At 46.4% G+C, this 22,236-nt stretch overlaps 1 protein-coding gene across 2 annotated transcripts in view; it reads right to left on the reverse strand.

Moving 5' to 3' along the window:
* The window catches only part of LOC119166221 (A disintegrin and metalloproteinase with thrombospondin motifs 7-like), a 129,457-nt gene that overhangs the window by 53,926 nt on the left and 53,295 nt on the right, over positions 1 to 22,236 (reverse strand). For both annotated transcript variants that reach the window (XM_075891662.1, XM_075891663.1), the window contains 5 exons: positions 16,817 to 16,906; positions 15,958 to 16,112; positions 14,137 to 14,286; positions 13,094 to 13,240; positions 5,572 to 5,716 (listed from right to left, as the gene is read on the reverse strand). In XM_075891662.1, coding sequence (XP_075747777.1) covers positions 5,572 to 5,716; positions 13,094 to 13,240; positions 14,137 to 14,286; positions 15,958 to 16,112; positions 16,817 to 16,906 — 687 coding nt within the window. The remainder of the gene's footprint in view (positions 1 to 5,571; positions 5,717 to 13,093; positions 13,241 to 14,136; positions 14,287 to 15,957; positions 16,113 to 16,816; positions 16,907 to 22,236) is intronic.

The following is a 22,236-nucleotide window of genomic DNA, read 5'->3' on the forward strand; positions in this document are numbered from 1 at the left end:
GAGACCCCACAAAACCACGCCGTTCCTGAATCTACACGGCAAGGAACATCGTGTTATGGGCACGACACCATGGAAGTTGACGACGCCGTTGTTGAACTGTCAGCGAACACTAGTGATGCAGATTCAAGAGAAGTTAATGCAGCGGCTGGTGAGACATCAAATTCTACTGCAGAATCAGCAGAACTGAAGAAGAAGCTTGCTGACCTTACAAGAAAGTACTCTGAACTTCAGCAACATCATGACACAGCCAAGAACACCATTAGTGGTCTCAAGAAAAAAGTGCAAAAACTCGAGACTGAGGCAACAAATATTTCGCAAAATATGAAATTTCTCAACGACGATCAAGTACGCGCTCTCTCAAGGAGCAGCAGCTTGGGGAACTCTTGGTCTCCGCACACTGTCAAGCAAGGCCTTCAAATTAAGTTTGCTTGTGGAACAACCGGATATGAAACTTTGAGAAAAATGGGATATCCTCTCCCATCCAAAAGAACGCTCGCACAGAGGATTCAAAATTTGAAGTTTCTCCCAGGCGTTCTTCACGAAGTGATAGACGTTATGAAATGCAAAGCCGAGACCATGGAGGATGTAGAAAAGGACTGCGTCCTTTTTTTGGATGAAATGGAGATAGTGCCGGGGTTTGAGCTAGATCGGGCTGAAGACGCACTTCTGGTACCTGGTGGACCTGCTATCCCAGGGGAAGGAAGCCTGCGTCGAGAAGGAAGCTCAAGAAATCGATGATTCAGAGATTTTGTTCATCGAAGGATTGTCGTCCACAGAATGCAGTATTCTCTTTTACCTAGGAGGATTTATTTTGAAGGGAATTTTGGCATCTGTGAAGTGCGCAAAATGCAAAGATGCTCTCCTTGGAACTGCCAACGACGAGCATGCTTCGCTGACAGCACTGAAAGAGTACGTTTCAGATGGAGGCAACGTCATCTACCCCAGCAAGGGAGTTATGAAAGCCTTGATAGACTATGAGGAGCATTTTGCTGCCATAAACTCTTGGTGCACGGACAAAGTAGTCACGATGAAGTCGCCGCTTCGTTCACTCACCGCATACCTAAACAAGGTGCACCGCCGCAGCTTGTGTGTATGCGCGGAGCACGAGGACAGTATATACCGACTGCTCACAGAGAGGTACGCAAGAATAAGGCTGCGCATTCACCTTCGGCAGGTTCCAGTCGGGAGTTGCAATGGACATGCAAGCAAAACATGTGCCGGCGTCAACCTCTCATGAGAAATGGACACGCCAAGATAAGCTGTATGCTTAAAAGGTTTCGGCTCACGTGGGCATGCTTTTGACTCTTGCGTTTTTTATTTTTAAACATTTCATGTCGTACTGCATTTGGTTTGTCTTGTATCTGACTTTGATTTTCACTAGTGGGACAACGCAGCATTAAGGCGCACAAATAAATGGCCTGTTCACTGAAATCGTGGGTGTCGTTTCATAAAGGTACACTGGTAAAGCATGTTACTCTCGGGTATGCTGCCTGCACAGTGCATGAAATGGTGAGGCAGGGGAAGGTGGTACCGAATGTCAGATAATGTGTGTGTGTGTGCGTGTGCGTGTGTGTGTTATATATACACACACACGCAAGTATATAAAGTACAGCGATTCCTGCCTTTGCTATTCGGCTGATTCACAAAGACCCAAATATTGCATTCCTTTCAGCAAGCGTAGTAATAAAAGTTCATGCGCCCCTCCGTCTTAACGACGACAACGGTTTAACGCGAATCTTTCTGGTGTGGGAGTTCGTGGCTCATTTCATTCAGTCTATGTCAGCCCCTGGCGCATTGTACAAGCACAGGCCACCAGTTTGTATGACGTGCGTTGTTCCATTTAACAATTAGGCAACAACAGCACTAAGAGGTGTCCAAGTTGCACCAAAAAAAAAAAGCTCGCCAACGAGTACTTCTTTCCTACCATACGTGAGCACCGCAAGCGGTAATGCGCTTCGCATGCTGCCCCACTACGGCAGGAGCCGTAATGGCGGCCGTCGTAGCAGACAACGCGGCTGTCCTCACCCTCAGCGGAGCGCGCGGGCATCAAGGCACCCTAGAGCAGCTAGCATCGTCGCGGCACCTGGTGGAACACACCTCAACCACGCGCATTTTTCCGCATGGGATCTGAGATACGCTGCGGCCGGGCGACGAAACGCAAGGTGGTTACCCAAGAAATAAACCAGAGAGCAAGAACGCTGACGAGCGAGTGCCATTACCATACACCTAAGTCAAAACTTGTGGTCGCAAGCAATTTTTTTTAATTGGTTTTGCATCAGGTAATTTCGTCGCGAAAATAAAGCACCGGTTACTACAGGTGAACGTTGCTAGCGCGGACACAGAATAAGCTTGATTGATATGTGGGGTTTAACGTCCCAAAACCACCATTTGATTATGAGAGACGCCGTAGTGGAGGGCTCCGGAAATTTCGACCACCTGGGGTTCTTTAACGTGCACTCATATCTGAGCACACGGGCCTACAACATTTCCGCCTTCATCGGAAATGCAGCCGCCGCAGCCGGGATGCGAACCCGCGACCTGCGAGTCAGCAGCCGAGTACCTTAGCCACTAGACCACCGCGGCGGGGCGATACAGAATAAGCTGTAAATTGAACTAACGTCGTATCTCCCTGAGGCATGACAATAAAACAGCCCCAATTATTCATGTTGTGTAGTAAGAACGCTAATGAAAGGATGTAAACTACGGTACACGCAGCGTAAAAATATTCGCATGACTCAAGCGACCACATGAAATATGGCGGAACTAACCGCCGCATTTCATGTGTGGTGGAATGTAGGCAGCAGAAGGTAGTATACATTTCGGCAGTGAAATGTCGTTCACAGTAGCAGACTGACAACGAGTTCTTTGTGAGACATCGCGAAGCAATCGTAATTTTCAAAAGTATTAAGTTATAAATCTCTCTTTTTCTGTACACAATTTTTTTTGCGACCCGGACGTGGCAGTGTATTTGGCCGCAGATTCACGCAATTAAAAAAGTCTAAGGTAACTCTATTTCACTTTCTGTTACAGAAAAGGGCGCTCACTTTCTTCTAATAGTTTTATTCGACAGTTGTGAAAGGTCGCAGCCCCGACAACTCGATTATACTTCAAATATAAGTAAAGTAAGAAAGGTTAATAACATCATGATGTATTCTAAAACAGCGAATAAAGATTTTAAAAAATGCCAGGCTTGCGCGGAATGCGCAGCATAGTCCCAGCAAAAGCTAAAAGAGCGGTCTTTCAGAGTCCTTTTAAACACTCATTGGGAACCTGCAACAAGCACGCTTACAGGGTACCCACTACGCCAAAATCATCATAATGTTTGTGTTGTAGGGAGCCACTGACTAGGCCACCATTCATCATTCCTTGGAGAAGAATGGTACCTGGTACAAACTTGTGCAACTATTTGTTGCTGTGGCTGAAGGCAATGAAGAATTATGCCTGAAGCTTTTGTAACGGGTTGGAGCATTCGGCAACCCACTCGTTTCGCAATTTGCATTGTGTGACACCTGGTTGTTCCTTTGCTGTTCTAAAACACTTCATTACTCAGATTAACGCGTATTCTTTCCCGACATAAAGACTGGCTAAGCCCAGTTCGCTATGGAGTTTCAGGGCACCGGCATGGCTCTGTGGTAGAATACTCGGCTGGCACGCATGGAACCCGGGCTCAAATCCCATCGTGCCCTTGATGTTTAGCAAACCGGATGCTCCAATTTCTGGTTAACCTCCCTGCTTTTACCTCATTTTATTCTCTCTCTCTCGCTTGACACGAAAGTGTTTTATGTCGGGGTCTACCACGGCTGTAAAACGCTGTAAAAGATATGCTATGACGCTGTAAAAGATATGCTACAGATCGCGAATAAAAAAAAAACGCTACGCAAAACCGCTACGTAAAACCGCTACGCAAACGTGCCACGAGGCGTCGTGCCAGTGGCCTCTCGAACAGCAGCGCGCGGCATTGACCACAACGCCACAGCGCGCACGTTGACAAGAGCGTTAGCGACAAGCCATTTCTATACACCACACACCATTTGGCGGTCCTCAGAGCTCCGCACATTCAGCGCGTTTTCGTAATCAGTTGCGAGATGGCGCGACGAGCGCGCGTTGGGCCCGACGGTCGTCGCCTCCAGCGTTTCGGAGAGCACCGCCTCCGCGGAGCGTGGCCTCTCCTGCCCGCGCGCTTATCAGACTCGTGTTTTGAGAGAGCACGAAGGTGACTTCGCTCGCTGCCGCGGTCGCATTTACGAAAGGAGCACGCTGCTCATACACGAAAAAAGTAAGAATTGTAACTTATCCTGTGTATACTTGTGCATTCGTTTCCAACGCCTTTCTTTATATTTATACAGTACGCTTTAAGTTACGAGCTGCGACAGTTTGTTAGTCCGCGCTCGTTTTGTGTGTGTTCATATCATGCGTGCATTCTGCTTAAGGTGTGGGCTGCGAATTTCCGCGCGTGACTTCGCAATTCATTGCTGTAGCATTCATTTCTTCCGCCTTGTGGCGAAGCAATGCACAATAAACGTTCAGCTACATCTGAGAAGACATGTTTCCCCTTCGTGTTTTACCGATTCCTGGAAAGAGGAATCAGCCACAATTTCCGTTTAGTTTTTCTTATTTTGCGCGATAGTGGTTGCGGACAGCAACGACGGACAACTACGGCGCACACGACCCTTGTTGCGATCTCATAACAGCTTTCGCTGTGAAAGGGCGAATGCTTCCTCCCCGTTTCGTCGATCCGCCTGTCCAATTACTGTAAAGCGTGCTTTGCCTGCATTGCCCCAACGTTTCGCAGAAAAGCTTGTCGTAGAACGTACGTTCACGATATTGGACACGTACCTCGAGGGCAAAGTTCGAGTAATTGTATTGTAAAGCCATTTTTTTACAATGAATGCAAAAGAGAACTACTGGCGATAAGAAATAATATTCATGTTTACCGCCTTTTTTTCTTTTCTTTCTCTTGCTTCTTGTTTTTTTATTTTTCGAAGCATTTTTTTTCTTGTCCGCGGAACATCCTTGCATCGGAATTTGTGTTTTCTTTCTAAACAAATGTTTCATTTGGATTACGTTATCTCGAACTTTGTAACCCGTTGCTTCTGAATTCTACGTAAATAAATTACTTTTTTTTCTTTAGGGAGCTGAAGCACCGCCGAAATTCAAAATGTGTCTGAGGCGTTGTCAAGCTTTAAAGGGAAATCTTTTACCGCAGGTTTGTTGGCTATCATACACAGAATATAAACGAAGTGAATTGAATTTTTTTTTCTCGTTCTGCGTTGGCATCTCTCTTTTTCAGGGAGTGAACAGCAGAAGGCCGACGCTGATATGCTGCAGTCAGGAATTTGCGTTTACGCAGGATTCTCCTTCCGGAGTAGAGGGGGAAGAATGGAGTTGAACATAGTGCTGCATCCGAAAATTTGCGGGAAGGGGGATGTCAAGCTCTATCTAGTGGGGGGTATGTACTAAGGGGAGGGGGGGTGCATAAATCACTGGATGCAACCCTGTGTCGGTGCAATTTGCAATTTAGAAGGCAACGGATGGCCGGAGATATATAGAGACAAAAAAGATGGCGCTCACCTCGATGCCGTCGCAGTGTTCGGCGGCCGGCCCGTACTGCAGCCGGCACTGGTGGTCGGCGTCGTACATGGCGCCCGGCGGCAGCAATGGAAAGGTGAACTGGTGCGCCCGCGGCTCATCGTCTAGGCAGCTGCCCCAGTCTCGGCTGCGCAAGGCACGCACGAGACAACAATTATGAAAAGTGAGTTGCGTATTCTAGGTGCGCTTCCCACGAACTGTGCGATGGAAAAAAAAATCAAGTAATTGATTCATCAGGGTTAACCGCCAATGAAGGACTCAGCGGCGGTGAGAGAGGCTAGGATTAATTTTTCCAACAAAGTGTTCCTAAGTGGACGCTCATGAAGGCTCGTACGACCTGGAGCTTAGGTGAATTACTACGGATGCACGAAGGAAAATGGCGATATTTTTAAACAGGACCTGCAACACTTTCTCGGCATGGTCGTAAAATGCTTACGATTGGCAGCCGAACCTCCTGAGAACAAACACGCGAGCCAAACATTATATCGCAGCGTATGGCCCAGAAAAGTCAGCTAGAAATGGTTTCCTCTTCTCACGAAAAATGATGCTGTACACCAAGATAACCGCCACATAAACTCGACTTCACAAACGCGCACCTGCATAATTTGGATCCCGATCTGCAGCTTAGTCTTCCCACAAGGATATCTCGAGCTGAGGAGACTCTTCTATGCCGCCTGTGGCTTGGAGTGGCCTTCACGAACGCATACTCTTATCTCATTGGGATGGCCAGCTTTCCTACATGCACTTACTGCAGTTGCGAAGAAACTATCGCGCACCTTCTGTGTGAGTGCACTTATTTCAACGCGCAAAGACAAGAACTCACTGCAGCTCTGGATAAACTAGACGATCGGCCTTTGTCGGAACAAAGGATTCTGGGTCATTGGCCGAGCCCATTCTCAGCCCAGAAGGCTTTGAAAGCTTTGCTGCGCTTTTTGCGGACAACTGGCCTCAGAGACAGACTTTAGTGCCTTATACTCTTTGATGTTGCCTTTCCTCTGTCGCAATTTTTTTTTGTAATTTCTCCCTCTCTTCGCAACATTTCTTTTTTACATCTTTCATTCCCCTCACCCCTTTCCCCAGCACAGGGTAGCCAGCCGGTCTAAGAACTGGTTAACCTCCCTGTCTTTCCGCTTTAACTTTCTCCCTCTTCCGAATTCAGCGGCAATCGGCCGATTGAGCATATTGAGCTGCATAGTTACCCTTACCACTGCGGGATGTCGCCACGCGTTCGCGCACGCTATCACACCGACCTGAAAGTCAACCACGCGTTCCCATAAAAAGAAATATTAAAGTGCGCGAGCTGATGATGCGCGCTGACGAAAAGACGCATCTTCTTGTCATCCCGATCCCTGCGTAGCTTTTAACGCGCTCGCTAAAACGGAAAGACATAGAAAGCCCTTGAAGAACGAGACCAATATCTGTAACTCGGCTTGTGCTTGAGGAATTCTAAAAATTATTGCGGCAGTCGATGCATGAGGCAATAAAAGCTCCTCTTTTAATGGAGCCATTGTACAATTACTTGGAGCAAACTAAGTATACAACACACACGCAGGGGCTGCGCAACATGCGTCTTATTTGTATACTAGAGCATGCGCGGAGTGGTCGAGTCTGCTGTGTGTGTTCGCATTAGGTGGGATGGCGGGAAGAGTATAAAGCGGGTTGCCCTGCAGCATGTCCATCGAGATTAGCGATAATAAGCAGGGGCGTAGGAAGGAGTGCGTGTGTGTGTGTGTGTGTGTGTGTGTGTGTGTGTGTGTGTGTGTGTGTGTGTGTGTGTGTGTGTGTGTGTGTGTGTGTGTGTGTGTGTGTGTGTGTGTGTGTGTGTGTGTGTTGGGGGTGGGGGGGCGCAGGCCCGGTGTGTCACTTTCTCGCTACGCCACTGAGTGAAGGCTATTAATGCGGACTGTGCAGCGGAAGTAGGCGGCACAGTCATTAAACTGGACACGAGCAAGCTTTCCCAGAAAACGAAAATCCTTATTAGGGAAAGTTATAGCGTGGAACTGGTAAGAGAGTTATTGCAGTCGTAATACGGAACAGGCGGCCCGTAATCAAAGCCACCGTGTGGCACTGTACGGAACGGAATAACGTAAACACTTATAGTTGAAGGACTCAAAGGAACTAGATAACAAGCAGCCGTTTCGAAAGAGGACAATATACAGTTATCCTGTAGAATGAATACGCCTGTATCGTACAGGATCACATATCGCTGAAGCGGCACTGTCCGATCTCTGCCGCGCGGACTTCCACTCCATTAAGTGCTACCGTACGTTACGGTCAAGTAGGTTTCTTAGATAAGACAGGTGTCGAGAGCACGACGCCACTTACACCTTGATCTATGCATACATTACTTCTCCACTTCAACCGCGCGTTATTCGCGTGTTTCCGCGTTCCTCTTCGACAACGATGTTGCAGTCAGAACGAGCGCTTGTTGGCCGGTTGTTGAGATCGGCATCAAACGTTCTTTCCCTCGATCTCTCTCCTGCAAAGCAGACGATGCAAACGGCTCAGAGTAGCTCACGAGAGTGGCAGCGTGTTTTTTTCCTCCTCAATGCGCAGACATCTCGGACTTAACCCTAGAGATGACTTTGTACACTTGGAATCTATTCCACCGCACACACAATGTTTAAACAGTTCCACGGGGCTCTCATGCTGCACGAAACGTAGTAGCGGCCTGTTTATAAGTACTCATAAACCTATGTCCCAGTGACGGAAGTGACGAATACAGAGCGAAACATCAACGCATTTCATCAGCAGGAGAAACGCATTTTGTGAATCCACATTCTGGCAAATACACGCTGAAAACTACACAGAACAACAACCGAAGTTCAATCGACAAAAGGGACACGTATATACAAGCGATCTTTGCGAGAGGGCGTCAAGGATATAAAACCATTGGGGTTTAGCGTTCCAAAATCACGATATTACAAGTAGGGCCGCCGTAGTGAGTGTCTCTGGAAATGACTGCCCCCTGGCGTTTTTTTTTTTTTTTGCGTGCACCTAAACCTAAGTACACGAGTTTCTAGCATACCACCTTCATTGGAAGGCAGTTGTCGAGTGCAGGATTTGATCCCGCGACCCGTGCATTATCACACCTTTGTCACAAAAACATCGCGCCGGGTGGTGCGGCAAAAATAGGCGGTATGCATTTTTACACATTCTTCGGTGACTTGGCGCCTGCGTGTGCTCAATGGGATGTATTTATGTATCTTTCATGTAGGTTAGAAAGAGAGAGAGGGAGAGAGAAAGAAGTGTAATTTGGAAAGGTAGGAACTAAATCAGGAAAAATATCCGGTTTACTACCCGGCACTGAGAAATTCGTAATCGAAGACAGAAAGGTTAGGAATATAAGAATGAGCGAGTGAGGGAGATGAATGGAAACGCGCGCACACTAAACCAACACACAAAAAAACACAGCGTAGCCACGAAGTGAATGATGATGAGTGGGGCGAAGCGGCCTTCAGCCTGTTCATCCGTGCGTCCATCCATCCGTCCGTTCGTCTGCTAGTCTGTCTGGCCGTCCGTCCGTGCACCATTCTAGTGAAAAATCCGAGTACCGCCATCTCACATCACCTGCGACACATACCTGCTCTAGAGCGGTTATGTGCCAAGCGTGTCACGCCGACGGACAGGGGACATTGCTCGACCCTAAGGAGCTTCGCCCCTAAAACACACACGCGCACACACAGAAAGAGCGAGAGAAAAAAAACATGTATGCATTTAAGTCCCGTTTACGTATAACGGCAGTTATGTGCATTATTTGGACTACGTAGCGTGTGTTCTCTAGCGTTATGAGTGCATCAAGTCAGTACCCACCAACCAAACATTAACGCACGCCTTGTTTTGCAGAATAATGTGAACTCAAGCGCGAACAAAGCTCTTCGCCACCCTGGTCCTCTAAACCTCCGCGCTGCTTGTATCCAATCGAAAGAAGGCGCGAGAAGTGCTCAATTCGTAGTAATTGGATTCCGCAATAATCGTGCCCCGTCATGGGCAATGCTGTAGTGATCACGTGCATGCGGCCTACTATCTATCTTTCCTTCTTATCTTATCTTTCCTTCTTATCTTATCTGCTATCTTTCCTTCTTATATTTCTAGTTTCGTTCGTCATCCTCGAGTGCAGGGCAGTGAAACCGCGCGCCTGTTTTGATTAACCTGCAAACTTTTCTTTTACTTTATGTCTTCATATACAGGAAGCAAGTTTCTTTGTTTACCTCTTGTTTTTCGTGCGTACGCAGAGAAATGCGCTTTGTTTGCATAGCGCCCATACGGGCACAAGCTTCGGTTTCAGCGAAACTTTCGCACTGGATGACACATCTGCTGCAACAACGAGCGGTGCGCGCATGCGGTTTCGCAAACACGGCTAGCACTTGAAAAAAATAAGCGACACAGGCGGACCTTAGAGGGAAGCTGGAGGGATTTTAGAATTCAATCAAACTTCGTGTTTAGGAAGGACTGCAATTATTGCTGACGATGCCTTAATTGTTTTCGCGGTTGTAGCAGCCGGAGCTTTAGAACAGGCGAAATAAAAGCTTGTCTTGCTCCGCCCCCGCGAGCGCGCTGAAAGTGTGCGCGTGGAAACATACGTCATCTTCGTTTCCTCTGGCCCGGAGCAAGTGTTTTTTTCTTATCTTCAACCACGGCCTCCGCGACTAACCCACGACGTGCCGTTGCCAGAACTAATCGAAGAGACCACGCTTCAGCAGTGCTGCTGTTGCAGATGACGCGTCATAATCGAGAATGAGATCACCGTGTACTCCCGTCGTCTCAAGGAGCCCGGCGGCCACAGCCACTGGTTTTTTTTTTTTTCATCAAAAAGTGCTATTGCCGTTGACTTTTGAGAACTCTCACATCGCTTTTCCAATCCAGCGGGACTCGAACTGTCCTTACACGCTCCTAAGTCATTTTTTTTTATAAAAGTGCTGCAGCTTCCCTTTAATGCGCCAGTTTCCGGAGAACAAAAGCGTGGTAGACAAGCCTCGAACATTCGCACTGCAACCCTAGCTTCCATTGGCAATTTTTTTTTCGTGCTTCTATACAAGTTGTCGAGAAGACTATCTATGCACACAACGTTAGACAGCTGTTGTATAATGATATGTATGACGACAGCGCGGCTCCTAATAACAAGCGGGCACGCCAGCGCGCTTGTAATCTGCTCCCTAATTATGTATACGCGCAGGAAAGTGAACAGATGACAACCATCCTCATCCGTGAGCAAGAGTTACCGAAAAAAAAAACAACCATAGACACGTTTGTGCTCGATAGAAGTTACAGCTCTAAACACTGGTCGGAAAGGAGCACAAGGCGAAACACTCGGAAAACATGCGAATCGCACCCTCTTTGCGTGCTGCTCACAAAAAGGTGCTCGTATTAACGTGCAAATACGCCCTAGTCATCGCACACGCATCACCATCGTCGTTTCTGACATGCGAAACGCATTGAGCCACTGCGGGCACGCCTGCATATACGAACATGCTCTATGTAGCCCGCAAATGGCGTTTTTTTTATCCTATAGCCGGGAAACTATGCACGTCACGTACGAAGACGGCGAAACGAAACGCGGAAATCGCCCGATAACGAGTGAAAACTCCTTGTGGCTGGCTGCCGGACGCCGAATGTCTCGCTAATGCGTTAGTTCTCTTTTTTAGTCTTTATTTGCAGATATCAATCTTAAACAAGGGGCAATTATGTAAGAAACCACACTGTTCGCAAGAGAAGCACATCAGTAAGAAAAGTCTATAAAAACAAAGAAAGACAGGATCGCTGCTTAGCATGCCTAAGCAGCTTACAGAAAAGAAACTGTTGACCCCGTTCCACGAGTTTCGCAGTATGTCTTCAAACACAGCTGTTGTATTTCGGGTCAAGTGGGACGTAGCCTTTTATTTTTGCATTTTCGGACACTCTGGAATGGGCAGCATGCAGCTAAATTACAACACGCGTACTTGCCACAGCGTCAGGAATTTAAAAATTTGAGCTTGGGTTGCTTCGGTTAAAAGTATCCGAGGGCACGTTTAGAATTCGCATTTATAGTCGTACCAAAATACTATACCGTATACACCACAGAAGCATATCAAAAGTTACAAAAGACCTAAAGTGCGTACGTATATATGGGCTGCGAAAGACAGATGCAGTTAGAATGTATCCTGTGCTGGGCAGTTCAATTTCTGTACTTATAGTACTAATAATTAACAGCGGAGCTATTTCAGGCGCTCTTAAAAACCTTGGTGTCCACAAAAACCCAAAGTCGTGGGTACGCTCCACAGGAACTGGGCATGCTTCACTGCCGATTACAGCTGGTGCGAGCGTTAAACGGAAAGTCTGCTCAGTGAAGAAAAAAAAAAGAGAAGAGAGTTAAATAGAGGGAGAGAAAGAAAAAAGAAAAAAATATCGACAAATAAAGGGAATGAAGACAGACAACAAAAAGAGAGAAAAACACACAGAGAAGGAGAAAGAAAGAAACACACAAAGAAGACATAAAAAAACAGAGCAAGACGGAAAAAGAAACAAACAAAGAGTAACGAGCATAGAGAGAAAAAGAAAAGGAAGAAAGATAAATAAAGGCAGTAAGAGCGAGAAAAACAGAAACATGTGGAAATCAACAGGCAAAAATAAACAGATATAAGAAACGGAGAAAGAGAAAGAAAGGAAAGAAAGCAAGAAAAATAAAGATAATATAAAGGAAGGTCAGACGGTTCCACTCTTCTTTCAGGGCCTAGCACTATTAGTTCAAAGTTGCCTTTTTTTATCATCATCCCACTGTGCCTGATGTTATCGCTCTTTTCTTCCCTGTTCCACGCGGAGAACCAGGCCCAGAGGCTCGACTCCGCCGGCCAATTTCTATGTTTTATTATTATTATTATTATTATTATTATTATTATTATTATTATTATTATTATTATTAATTATTATTATTATTATCCTTGTCGTCGTCATTAGAGATCCTATCAAAAAGCTATTACAAATTCCTGTTATGATATATCCTATTATGCGTAAGGTTAGAAGATACCGTATGGTATTGTCACGCCGTCGCCAAGTGGCGAGACAATGCGGTATCTTTGGTTCTATACTCCAGCCAAGTGGCGAGAACTATATATTACCTATAGCTGAAGTGTCCTACATGACCCTTCTGACTCGGCTACAGCACGTCGGAGTTCATCCGATCAATTTCTCGACGTAGCACCATAGCACTCTTCCTGCGATCTTGCTTGGCCGCACATATCCAATGGCGACATTGCTCGCTTCAGACTGAACCGCGGCACGTGACGTTCCAAGCTGCGCCTGTTGCGTCGCGGACGTGACTATCACTATTACTGTCTCGATGTGCGGCTCCCTGGAGACGAAGGACGCTTGGCTTTCTGTTTTGACACTTAGATGATTTTCGTGCCGCGCAGCCCCTACCCCTTACGTCCCGCGCTTGTTTGTTTACGGTGCTCCTAACCTACAATAAGGAGCCATTCGAGGGTCTCATTCACCCGGGACTGCGCAGTCGATCGCGGCGGACACTCACTCGAGGAAGCGTGTGATCTCTTCTCGGCTGCAGTTGGACCACACCAAGGGCGACGGGTCCGAGCTGAGGTGGGGCGCCATCACGTGCTGCCGGAGACCCGCTGGCGCCTGGCAGCCGTTGTGAGGTCCGTCGTGGCTCATGCCGAAGCTGCGATACGCGGCACAACCGAAGCAACCAACTTGCCACACTGAAGAAAACATTGCGTATGGAGCGCCTAAGCAAAACACAGTAGTAGCTAGATCGATAACGATTGCGTCATCAATGCTGCAGAAACAGAATAAGCTTTGAAAACCTCTTTTTGGAGTACTTATCCCAAACGTTTAGAAATTTCTAGTCACTGTAGTTTTCGTGTGGCGTGAACGTGCAAGGGATGTAGAAAAATGAATTTGTAAACACAGCATTACTTCATAATCGAAATGCCAATACAACAAAACGCTTCATCGGCAAGTTAATCTTATCTTTTTTTTCGCGTATCGTTTAAAAAAAATTAAGTAGAATTTCTTGTAATCAGGACGATACGATAATTACAGTGATTTGTACGGCCTTAGATATGCAGCTCAGACCTTGAATCGGCCACACCTTTCACGTTATCATATCGAATATGTTTCGATAAAGGCCGACCATACACGACCTCTTTCCAACGAACGAGGGAAATCCCGAAGTGGAAATAACTGATAACCATAGTAAGTATAATAAGAACCCAATCAAACAGCGGAACAAATTAATAGTACATGTCGCTGTGAAAGACGTGCCGTTGTTAAAACACAAGACAACCAAAGATTTAGCGTCACATTCGATCTTCGGCGGTATTAACTTCTGCAGCTTGCCACCTCGACGTTAGAGCGGAATGTTAAACAACGCAACGTGGAACATTAAAAAGGAACAATACAAAAAAAGATAAATTAGGAGGAACACAAGTATACTCTTCAAAATTTCAGTGATAAGGGTAAAAAAAAATAACCCTCGCTTAGAGCTGCACGGTCATCCCACAAGCTTATAACAAACGAAGAGCGAGACGCAGGAGCACATTCCCGTCGACTCACTTGTGGCCGATTTCGTGCGCAATGGTGTAGGCGAGCGTGAGCCCCGAGTCCTGGTTGACGTTGCAGCTGCGCTGCGGTTGGCACATGCCGGCCACCTCGGCCAGGCCTAACGTCGAGCACAGCTCCAGACCAGGCGCGCACATGTTGAACCTGTAAGAGAACGAACGCAGCTCGGCGAACTCTTTTTTTTTTTTTTTGCTCGAGTCGATGCATATGTACCTACGCACTGGTCGAGCGCATACTGGGCGTCACTACAATAACTAATTAATTAATTCTTTAAAGGGAGATTATCGGGTACGATCACGAACTTGAGAGCATGGAAGCGATAGTTCTCACTTGGCTGTTTAATCATAAGGCACGCGGTTTGCGAGGATGAGGAAGGCTCTTCGCGAAATCTTAAAGAGTGCGCTCGAGTAAATTCCTTTTTACTCAGCGCATATCGAACGCATATCGATTCACTTAATTAGTTATCCAATTTATGATTTCAGATTTACTATTTAAACACGGACAAACTTGAGAAGACCGGAACAACAAGCTTAGTTCTTACTTTGTCATTCAATTAGGGCACATACGTCTTGCAAGGATAAGGAAAGCCCTTATGGGAGCACCGAAACACTCGCATCTAAATAATTGCACTCGTAAATTAGGAGAAAAAAAAAGAGTTCCTTGCGCAAATATGTCTGTATATGTAACATTTCTAGAACACTTTTTTTTTCGCATTATAAGTTCTGCTCTCTATATGCATTTTACATTACAAGTTAACTCACTAAAAATGTACGCTTAATCGGAATTATTTTCTACGTTCTCGAAGAACTTTTCAACCCAGTTTGGTCTTAATGTTACGCATACCCTTAGCGGCAGTTCACTCTTATTGCTATTAATGGAACCATTATTTGGAAGTCTCAACGCAGCCTGAAAGTGCTTGATAGGACGTGAACTTCGTCGATCCTGTACACGATGCACCCGCGAACATTAGGCTGCACACCTGCTATATGCATAGAGAAAACCAAGCTTTCCCGCGAAACTAGCGGCCCACACACGTTCCGTTCATCGGCGGGCGTAATTAGCAATTAGCGACGACAGGTTTCCCTGGGAGTCTGCGTTCCGCCTCTCCCCGTCGCTCACACGCCGTTCACGCCCACAAAGGTGATGGCATAAATTTCTGCTGCGCCGAACTGATGCACCACCACACTAAAACGCATATTCAGTTTTCTTTGTCTTTTTGTCTAGGTATAACAGTTTAGTGCAGCAAAAGTAATACGTCCTACCATTCAAATCGCCGCCGGAGCCTTACACACACACACACACACACACACACACACACACACACACACACACACACACACACACACCACACACACACACACACACATATATATATATATATATATATACTTGGAGTGTACGTACTTGTCCTATATACATTTCTTTTTTTATTTCGTTCTTTCGCAGTGCGCAATGAATGCTTCCTCATAACTCATAACTTATCATAACGATAACGACGATGGTGCGCTCGTCACCAGGCAACAATAAGCGTTGGCATCGTGAAATGACAAAATACATATATCAATGATCACATTTCCACATCAGAAATGCCTAATCACCGACAAAGTCCCGATCGAGATAGCATGTGTTACTCGAAAGCGGAGCGTTCAAAGGCCGCATTTCTGCAGGCTATCCGACGGCGGGTGTTCCGCCTACGACAACGCCGCCATCGGAAACTGTAACTTATAACAAGCTTCGCTTGAAAAGTAAAACGCCCCTTTCTCCCCTCCATTTCCCAACTACGGAGTAAGACAAATCGGGAATGGCGAGAGGGACCTTGTGACGAGAATGGCCAAGTCGTGATGGTTCGGATGGCTCTCGTCCGACGGGTTGACGAAACGCTGCCAGCGGCAGAAGCTCTTCAGCGTCCCGTCCGCCGACTCGTCCACTCGCAATTGGTCCAGCTCCTCGGACGTCGGCAGCGGTTCTTCCTGCGATAAGACAAAAATGAACTGATAAAATGAACCACTTCACGCTATCCCCATGGCTACTGCCTTTTACGTATCATTTGAAACGAACTATAGACAAGATAGACCATTTTCAAAGCCTACGCGGCGCAGGCTTCCAAAGCCAGGCGGGCATTGCTATACTGTTTCTAAAGTTGAGCGGTCCATACGATCGAGTGTAGGCCTAGCAGACAGTTATCAATGAAATGAGCAGAGTGGTGGTGCCCTGTATAGATATACCAGAATACGCAGTAATATATATATATATATATATATATATATATATATATATATATATATATATATATATATATATATATATATATATATATATATATATATATATATATATATATATATATATAATTATCGATCTCTCTTTTTGGATTCTGGGCATCGTTGACATAACGAAGGTTTAACTCGGTGGTTCAGTTTCCCGGTCTCGTGACTCAAGCTTCTTTTTTTTTCTGAATTCCCTTCTGAATGCCTTCTCACACTTTTATTGACATCACTTACGTGACATTTATTTCTAGTGTGCCCCAGCATTAAACACTTTCGTGGTAAAATTAACGTTGTTCTCAGCAATAACGGGACATATCGTGCCATAAGCCGGCAACACCCATTTTACAAAGGTATAGCGGATACACACGGCACAACTGCACACCGCAGCTCACTAGTGTCACGCTTACCTGAGTAGCTTCTGGCTCTAGAAGAATCATGCGGACCAGGACCACGTTGATGGCGTTGCCTATGCTTGCGTCATGGAACAACGTGGACACCTGTTCGTAAAAATATCATAGAAAAGGACACTTAAAGTGAACAGGAACTACTACCCATTCGATGCTTCAGCCAGAATGAGAAATAAATATATCACAATATGCTTATTTCAGCGTTCCTGCATGCTGTAGCGGCCTTGTTAGCAGGACACTGTTCCGAGAGAAGCGACCTCTGAATAACGATTCAGATGAAAGTTTGTCTCATTGAAATCAGAAAAGCAAAAGTCAATTGTACTTTAGCATCAACGATTCTTAGAGAAGGTGAACAGAAATAGAATGTACATATTCTGTTTGGAACTATTAGAAGACAATTTGCAGAATGTTGGCTAACCTCCCTGTATTTCCTCCTCCTCCTCCTTGCAGAACGTCTTACATGGGACACAGTTTTTGTAATTCCAGCCGTAAAACGCACTCCACTGGCAGCGTTACATCTTGCAATCTACCCTTTTCATGATTGTAAAGAAAGCTCTCCTGCGATGCAGTAAGATCAATCAATGGCGGTGACGACTTCAGCAAACACCATCTTCAAGCATGGTTTGTTTACGCTATGACGCGAAAAATGTAGACACATATCACTTGACATAAACATTCATAATATCCTACCAGAAAAGCACCAACACGTGCAACTCTCCACTTGAACGACAGCTGTTACCATTAGTTAGGCGAATATGCAGCGCAGGGAAATACTCTTGCGGATTATGAAAAAAGTCCACGCACCAAATAACGCAAATTTCTCTGTCAAAAAAAAAAAAACGATGCCCCTTTCTCTGCACCGAAAGTGATGTTGAACGAAAGTCGCTTTCTGTTTTCTGAGCCTCAGTTCCTGCGCTGAAGCTAACAATCCTGGCCACAAGTGAGGCGGGCAAGTGCTTTAAATACATACCCCCGTATTCACAAACGCTCCTCGACTCGACTTCCAGCCTTCACTTGACAGAATTGAGCACTGCGCCACCGCTCGGCTGAAAATGACGCCGCGCTACTCGAGAATCGCAGCAGATTATCGCTGATATGCAGTGACTTGCCATGCCTACAGGCAGCGCTCCCATCGGCTTTCTCAAGTGAAGGTGAAACGTTGAGTGAAGGGACGTTCTAGAATACGGGGGATAGTGTCTTGAGCAAATGGCGCAGTTTCCTGCCAATAGATGGCCGCAGAATAATGACATTTTGGCAGAGCGAGTGGTCTTGGGTCCAATAGGGCAGCGATGATAAATATGACGGCGCAGAAGTTAGTGCAGAAAACAATGCCAAGGTTGACTAAAAACAAAAAAAAAATATTATTCACACCTGATGAAATACAACCCGCTGTTCGCGAATCACATTTGTAGCGGGCGCGCTCTATTTGGCTCACAATTTTCTGTTTAGCAGTTCACGTAGTGAGAAACATGCGCGCGCCTTTGCAATTATGGTATGTGCGCGCACTTGTATTAGTAAGAAGAATTTATTTAACGGTGCAAAGGGACAGTCATTGCCGGTGAGCCACTGTCGTACGGTCAGCTCTGCATGCTGAACTCAAAACGTACGCTGGTCAGGATTGAACAAAAGAAAACTAAATGTGAAGTTTGTCCTTGAGAAAAAAGGTGAGAGAAACCATGAGAAAGGTCAATAAGATTAAACATGCTAATCTACACTGCAGTAGAGAAACGGGGAAAGTAGAAAATAATAGAGGAAAGGGAGAGAGAGAGAGAAACACCTCAAGCACAGACACGCTATGGCGATGTGTCACCAATGCCAATGATTGTCACTGTGCAAAACTCCAAGTCTGTCAGAACAAACACTAATTCAGGCTGCAGTCGCTTGTGAAGCCGTGTGGTTCCTTAAAAAATATACCCGCCGCAGTAGCACCCTCAGCTTCACTCAATTATATACGGTGTCGACGTTTCAAAATGGTTTTCTCTGATATCGCGGTCTTTCGTCAAAACGAGCTAGTTTAACTTCATGCGAGCTAGCAGGGACAGTAACTCAGAATGCGCTGTATGGTCCCCCCGCAAAGACAGTCGTAAAACATGGCATGGTCGACCATTCTGACACCAAATGACTTCGCAAAAAATCGACAAAGCGGGACGGCCTCACAACGACTGTTGGCAAGCGTAAGCGGAGCAAAAAAAAAAAAAAAGTCGAGGCTGATGTTTTCGATTCTGTTGAGAATTTCGGGCGTTCTACAATAAATAAAGCTATAGCGAAAGATTGGCCGATATTAGACGGTCCGTAACTGTTGCATCATAGATATTTCCTTGAAGTGTCGTTAGACATTACAAATTTTCTCGCGCATGCACAATAATACAATCTGATCCCCTGCACTACACCACTGGTAGTCCCACCACCATCACTTCAACCCAAATATTTTCGCTAATATTGATAATATTCCTTCTTAACCCACAAACCTACGGTTTGTGTAGCTCGGCTGCCGATTCGAAAGACGCGGGTCCGACGCTGGTCGCGGTGGTCACATTTCGAAGAAAGCGAAATTCCAGAGGCCCGTCTATAGTACTGTGCAATTCAAGTGCGTGTTAAACAACCTCCGGCGATCGAAACTATCCAGAGCCCTCCATTACATCGTCGCCCACAGCCCTAGTCGCTCAAGCCCCGTAAGACAATCAACCAACCAAACCGAAGAAACTGCTTATGAAATCACTGTCTACACTCTGAAAAATACCACGCTTACCGCCGTATTCACAAACGCTCCTTCACTCGACTTTCGCCCTTCACGTGACAGAGTTGAGCGCTGCGCCACCTCTCGGCTGAAAATGATGCTGCGCTGCTCGAGAATCGCACCACCTTATTGCTGATATGCAGTGACTTGCCATGCCTAGGGAGGGCGCTTCCATCGGCTTTCTCAAGTGAAGGCGAAGCGTTGAGTGAAGGGACGTTCTAGAATACGGGGGTTAATGTCACGCTAAACTGTAAACTTAAGCGTGATGCACGTGTAAATGAGCCGTGGATGACGTTTCAAGCCCCATGTGACCAAAAGTAAGCGCACGGTTCCTTCGGGTCAGCGCGAAGGCAAGGCTGCGTGCCGTGGTACTGTCATGTGCAAGCGTGGGCGAGCCGTGTACGCGTGTGCGACGGATATCACACGCTTACAATCCCGCGGCGAACACGCGCAGACATTTGCCGTCACGCATGCGCATTCGCCTCGCCTGCTTCCCGAGCCCGTTGCGGCGAACCCGGAACCTTACTTCGCAAGGCTCTCGAAGGGCGCGCTTCTGAAAGACGGCGTTTGTAGCTGGTTCTTTGGGTTTTTATTGATATGTGGGGTTTAACGTCCCAAAACCACTATATGATTATGAGAGACACCGTAGTGGAGGGCTCCGGAAATTTCGACCACCTGGGGTTCTTTAACGTGCACCCAAATCTGAGCACACGGGCCTACAACATTTCCGCCTCCATCGGAAATGCAGCCGCCGCAGCCAGGATTCGAACCCGCGCCCTGCGGGTCAGCAGCCGAGTACCTTAGCCACTAGACCACCGTGGCGGGGCGTTCTTTGGGTTTTAACGCCGTCAAGGCACTGCAAGGCAGACATTTCTGCCATGTTTACTTCCGTAGACATTCTTGGCGTGCGACGCGGGCGTTGCAAGCACACGGATTGTGACTGTGCCGAGTTCATGCGAGAAAAAGCCACCACGGTCTGATGGTTCTGGAGCAGCCATTCCCCACGGATGGTGTGTATACTGCGGCCACTCACCTGAGATTCACGGACGGTTGGAGTATATAGGTGAGAACGTTAGTTATCTTGCTGTCGTACTCAATGACAGCAAACATTAAGTATTTGCAACGGTCTCTTGTGTCAGCTTATCACGTGGGTTGTGCGAAATGTGCATTTTTTTTGTTTAATGCCTATCTGCCAAAATGTGCCTATTTTGTTTAGCGGGAAGGGGGGGGGAGAACTTACTATGGTAGCAATAACTGCGTTCGAAACAAAAATTATAATCATCATCATGCTTTTGTAAACGTTTCAAGGCGGAACCAGTGAATTCCTCAGAGGTGTCTTTGTTGTGGTGAAGTATCGAATGGAAAAGTAAGAAAACAGCCCGTCAAGGCACTTTATTTCCAAAAAACGTGTGCTTTTTTTGTGTGTGTGTGTCAGTATTGTGTTGCGCACATGTCACTTGCCTCCTCGCTCATTGATATCTGCGATTTTATTAACAAGTTTTGTTTTAGAAGGCAGCACTTGAGGTATATTTTTCTTTTGTAGTTAGTACCTTGTGGCGACGTTATTGGGTTTCACTACGGAATAGCATGCAACAGGCTCAACGTTCCGTCCTGTTCGAGAACCTCTCGCGCAATTTCTCTGCAGGACATTCAGCCCTTGTCAAGTTCACAAGGTGGAGAGGAAAGAACTGGGCAAAGCTTGCTTCGAATAAGTGGCCCACGCCGGCATCGACCGGTGCTTCAAGCTGACCGCAAAGGAGAGACGGGAGAGGGAGTGGCGTCACTCCACCATGCACCCCGTCTCTTTCCTTTCGGCGAGGATAATCGACGCCGTTTGTAAGCGTGCACGGCCGTCACGCCATGATAAGCGCGGGAAAAGTGGCTCACATGTCACGCCTGCTATGCGTGAAGAGTACGGCGCTCATCACTCTTGGTAGGCGTTATCGGTAAGCGTGGAGAAATAACACGCATACTTCAGACGTGTAAAAAAAACTTGATACGCACGCTTATAGGTAAGCATGGTATTCTTTAGAGTGTACACAGCGTACTTCGCATTAAAAGCAGAAATCTCTACACTGGGGCTTTTAATCAAAGGCGGCCGCATCGGTGGTTGCCGCATCAAAGGCCCCGTGAGCTTGGAAAAATTCCGTTTGAAGCGATCGAGCTCTTTCACACACAAACACTCCAGCGAGACGCTCGGTTACGTTGCCGCGAGACTGTACGCATTCAAGAGCAACACTCCAACTGAAGGACGCCAATATCTTGAATCTCTTGAGATCCTGTTGCAGTTTGAGGATTTCGCAATCCTTTGAAGCGAGGAAACGCTGCCGTTCTTGTCAAACATTTCTTTGGGCAAGTGCCGACAAACGAGGCGCGCGTACGTTAGAAAAAAAATTTTATCACCACAAAAACATGTTTATTTTCGTTTATATGCAAAGATGGCGTTTGAACAGAAAACTACTTTGTCGGTTGTTCCTCGTTTACCACGGAAAAAAACTAATTAATAAAGAAAAAAAAAGGTCGGGCCAAGACAAGGCATAAGATGTGGCACGGGTACAAGTTTGCTACTGAAGTGACGAAGTTGCGAATGCAATTTTTCTTTTACCCGCGGAGTGTTTTTAGCCGGAGGTTAGGCCGTTCATGGTGTACGCAAAAAAAAAAACATCGCCGGGCAGTGACATCA

The sequence above is a fragment of the Rhipicephalus microplus genome, chromosome 1 (genome assembly GCF_043290135.1).
Source record: "Rhipicephalus microplus isolate Deutch F79 chromosome 1, USDA_Rmic, whole genome shotgun sequence".
Taxonomy (NCBI): domain Eukaryota; kingdom Metazoa; phylum Arthropoda; class Arachnida; order Ixodida; family Ixodidae; genus Rhipicephalus; species Rhipicephalus microplus.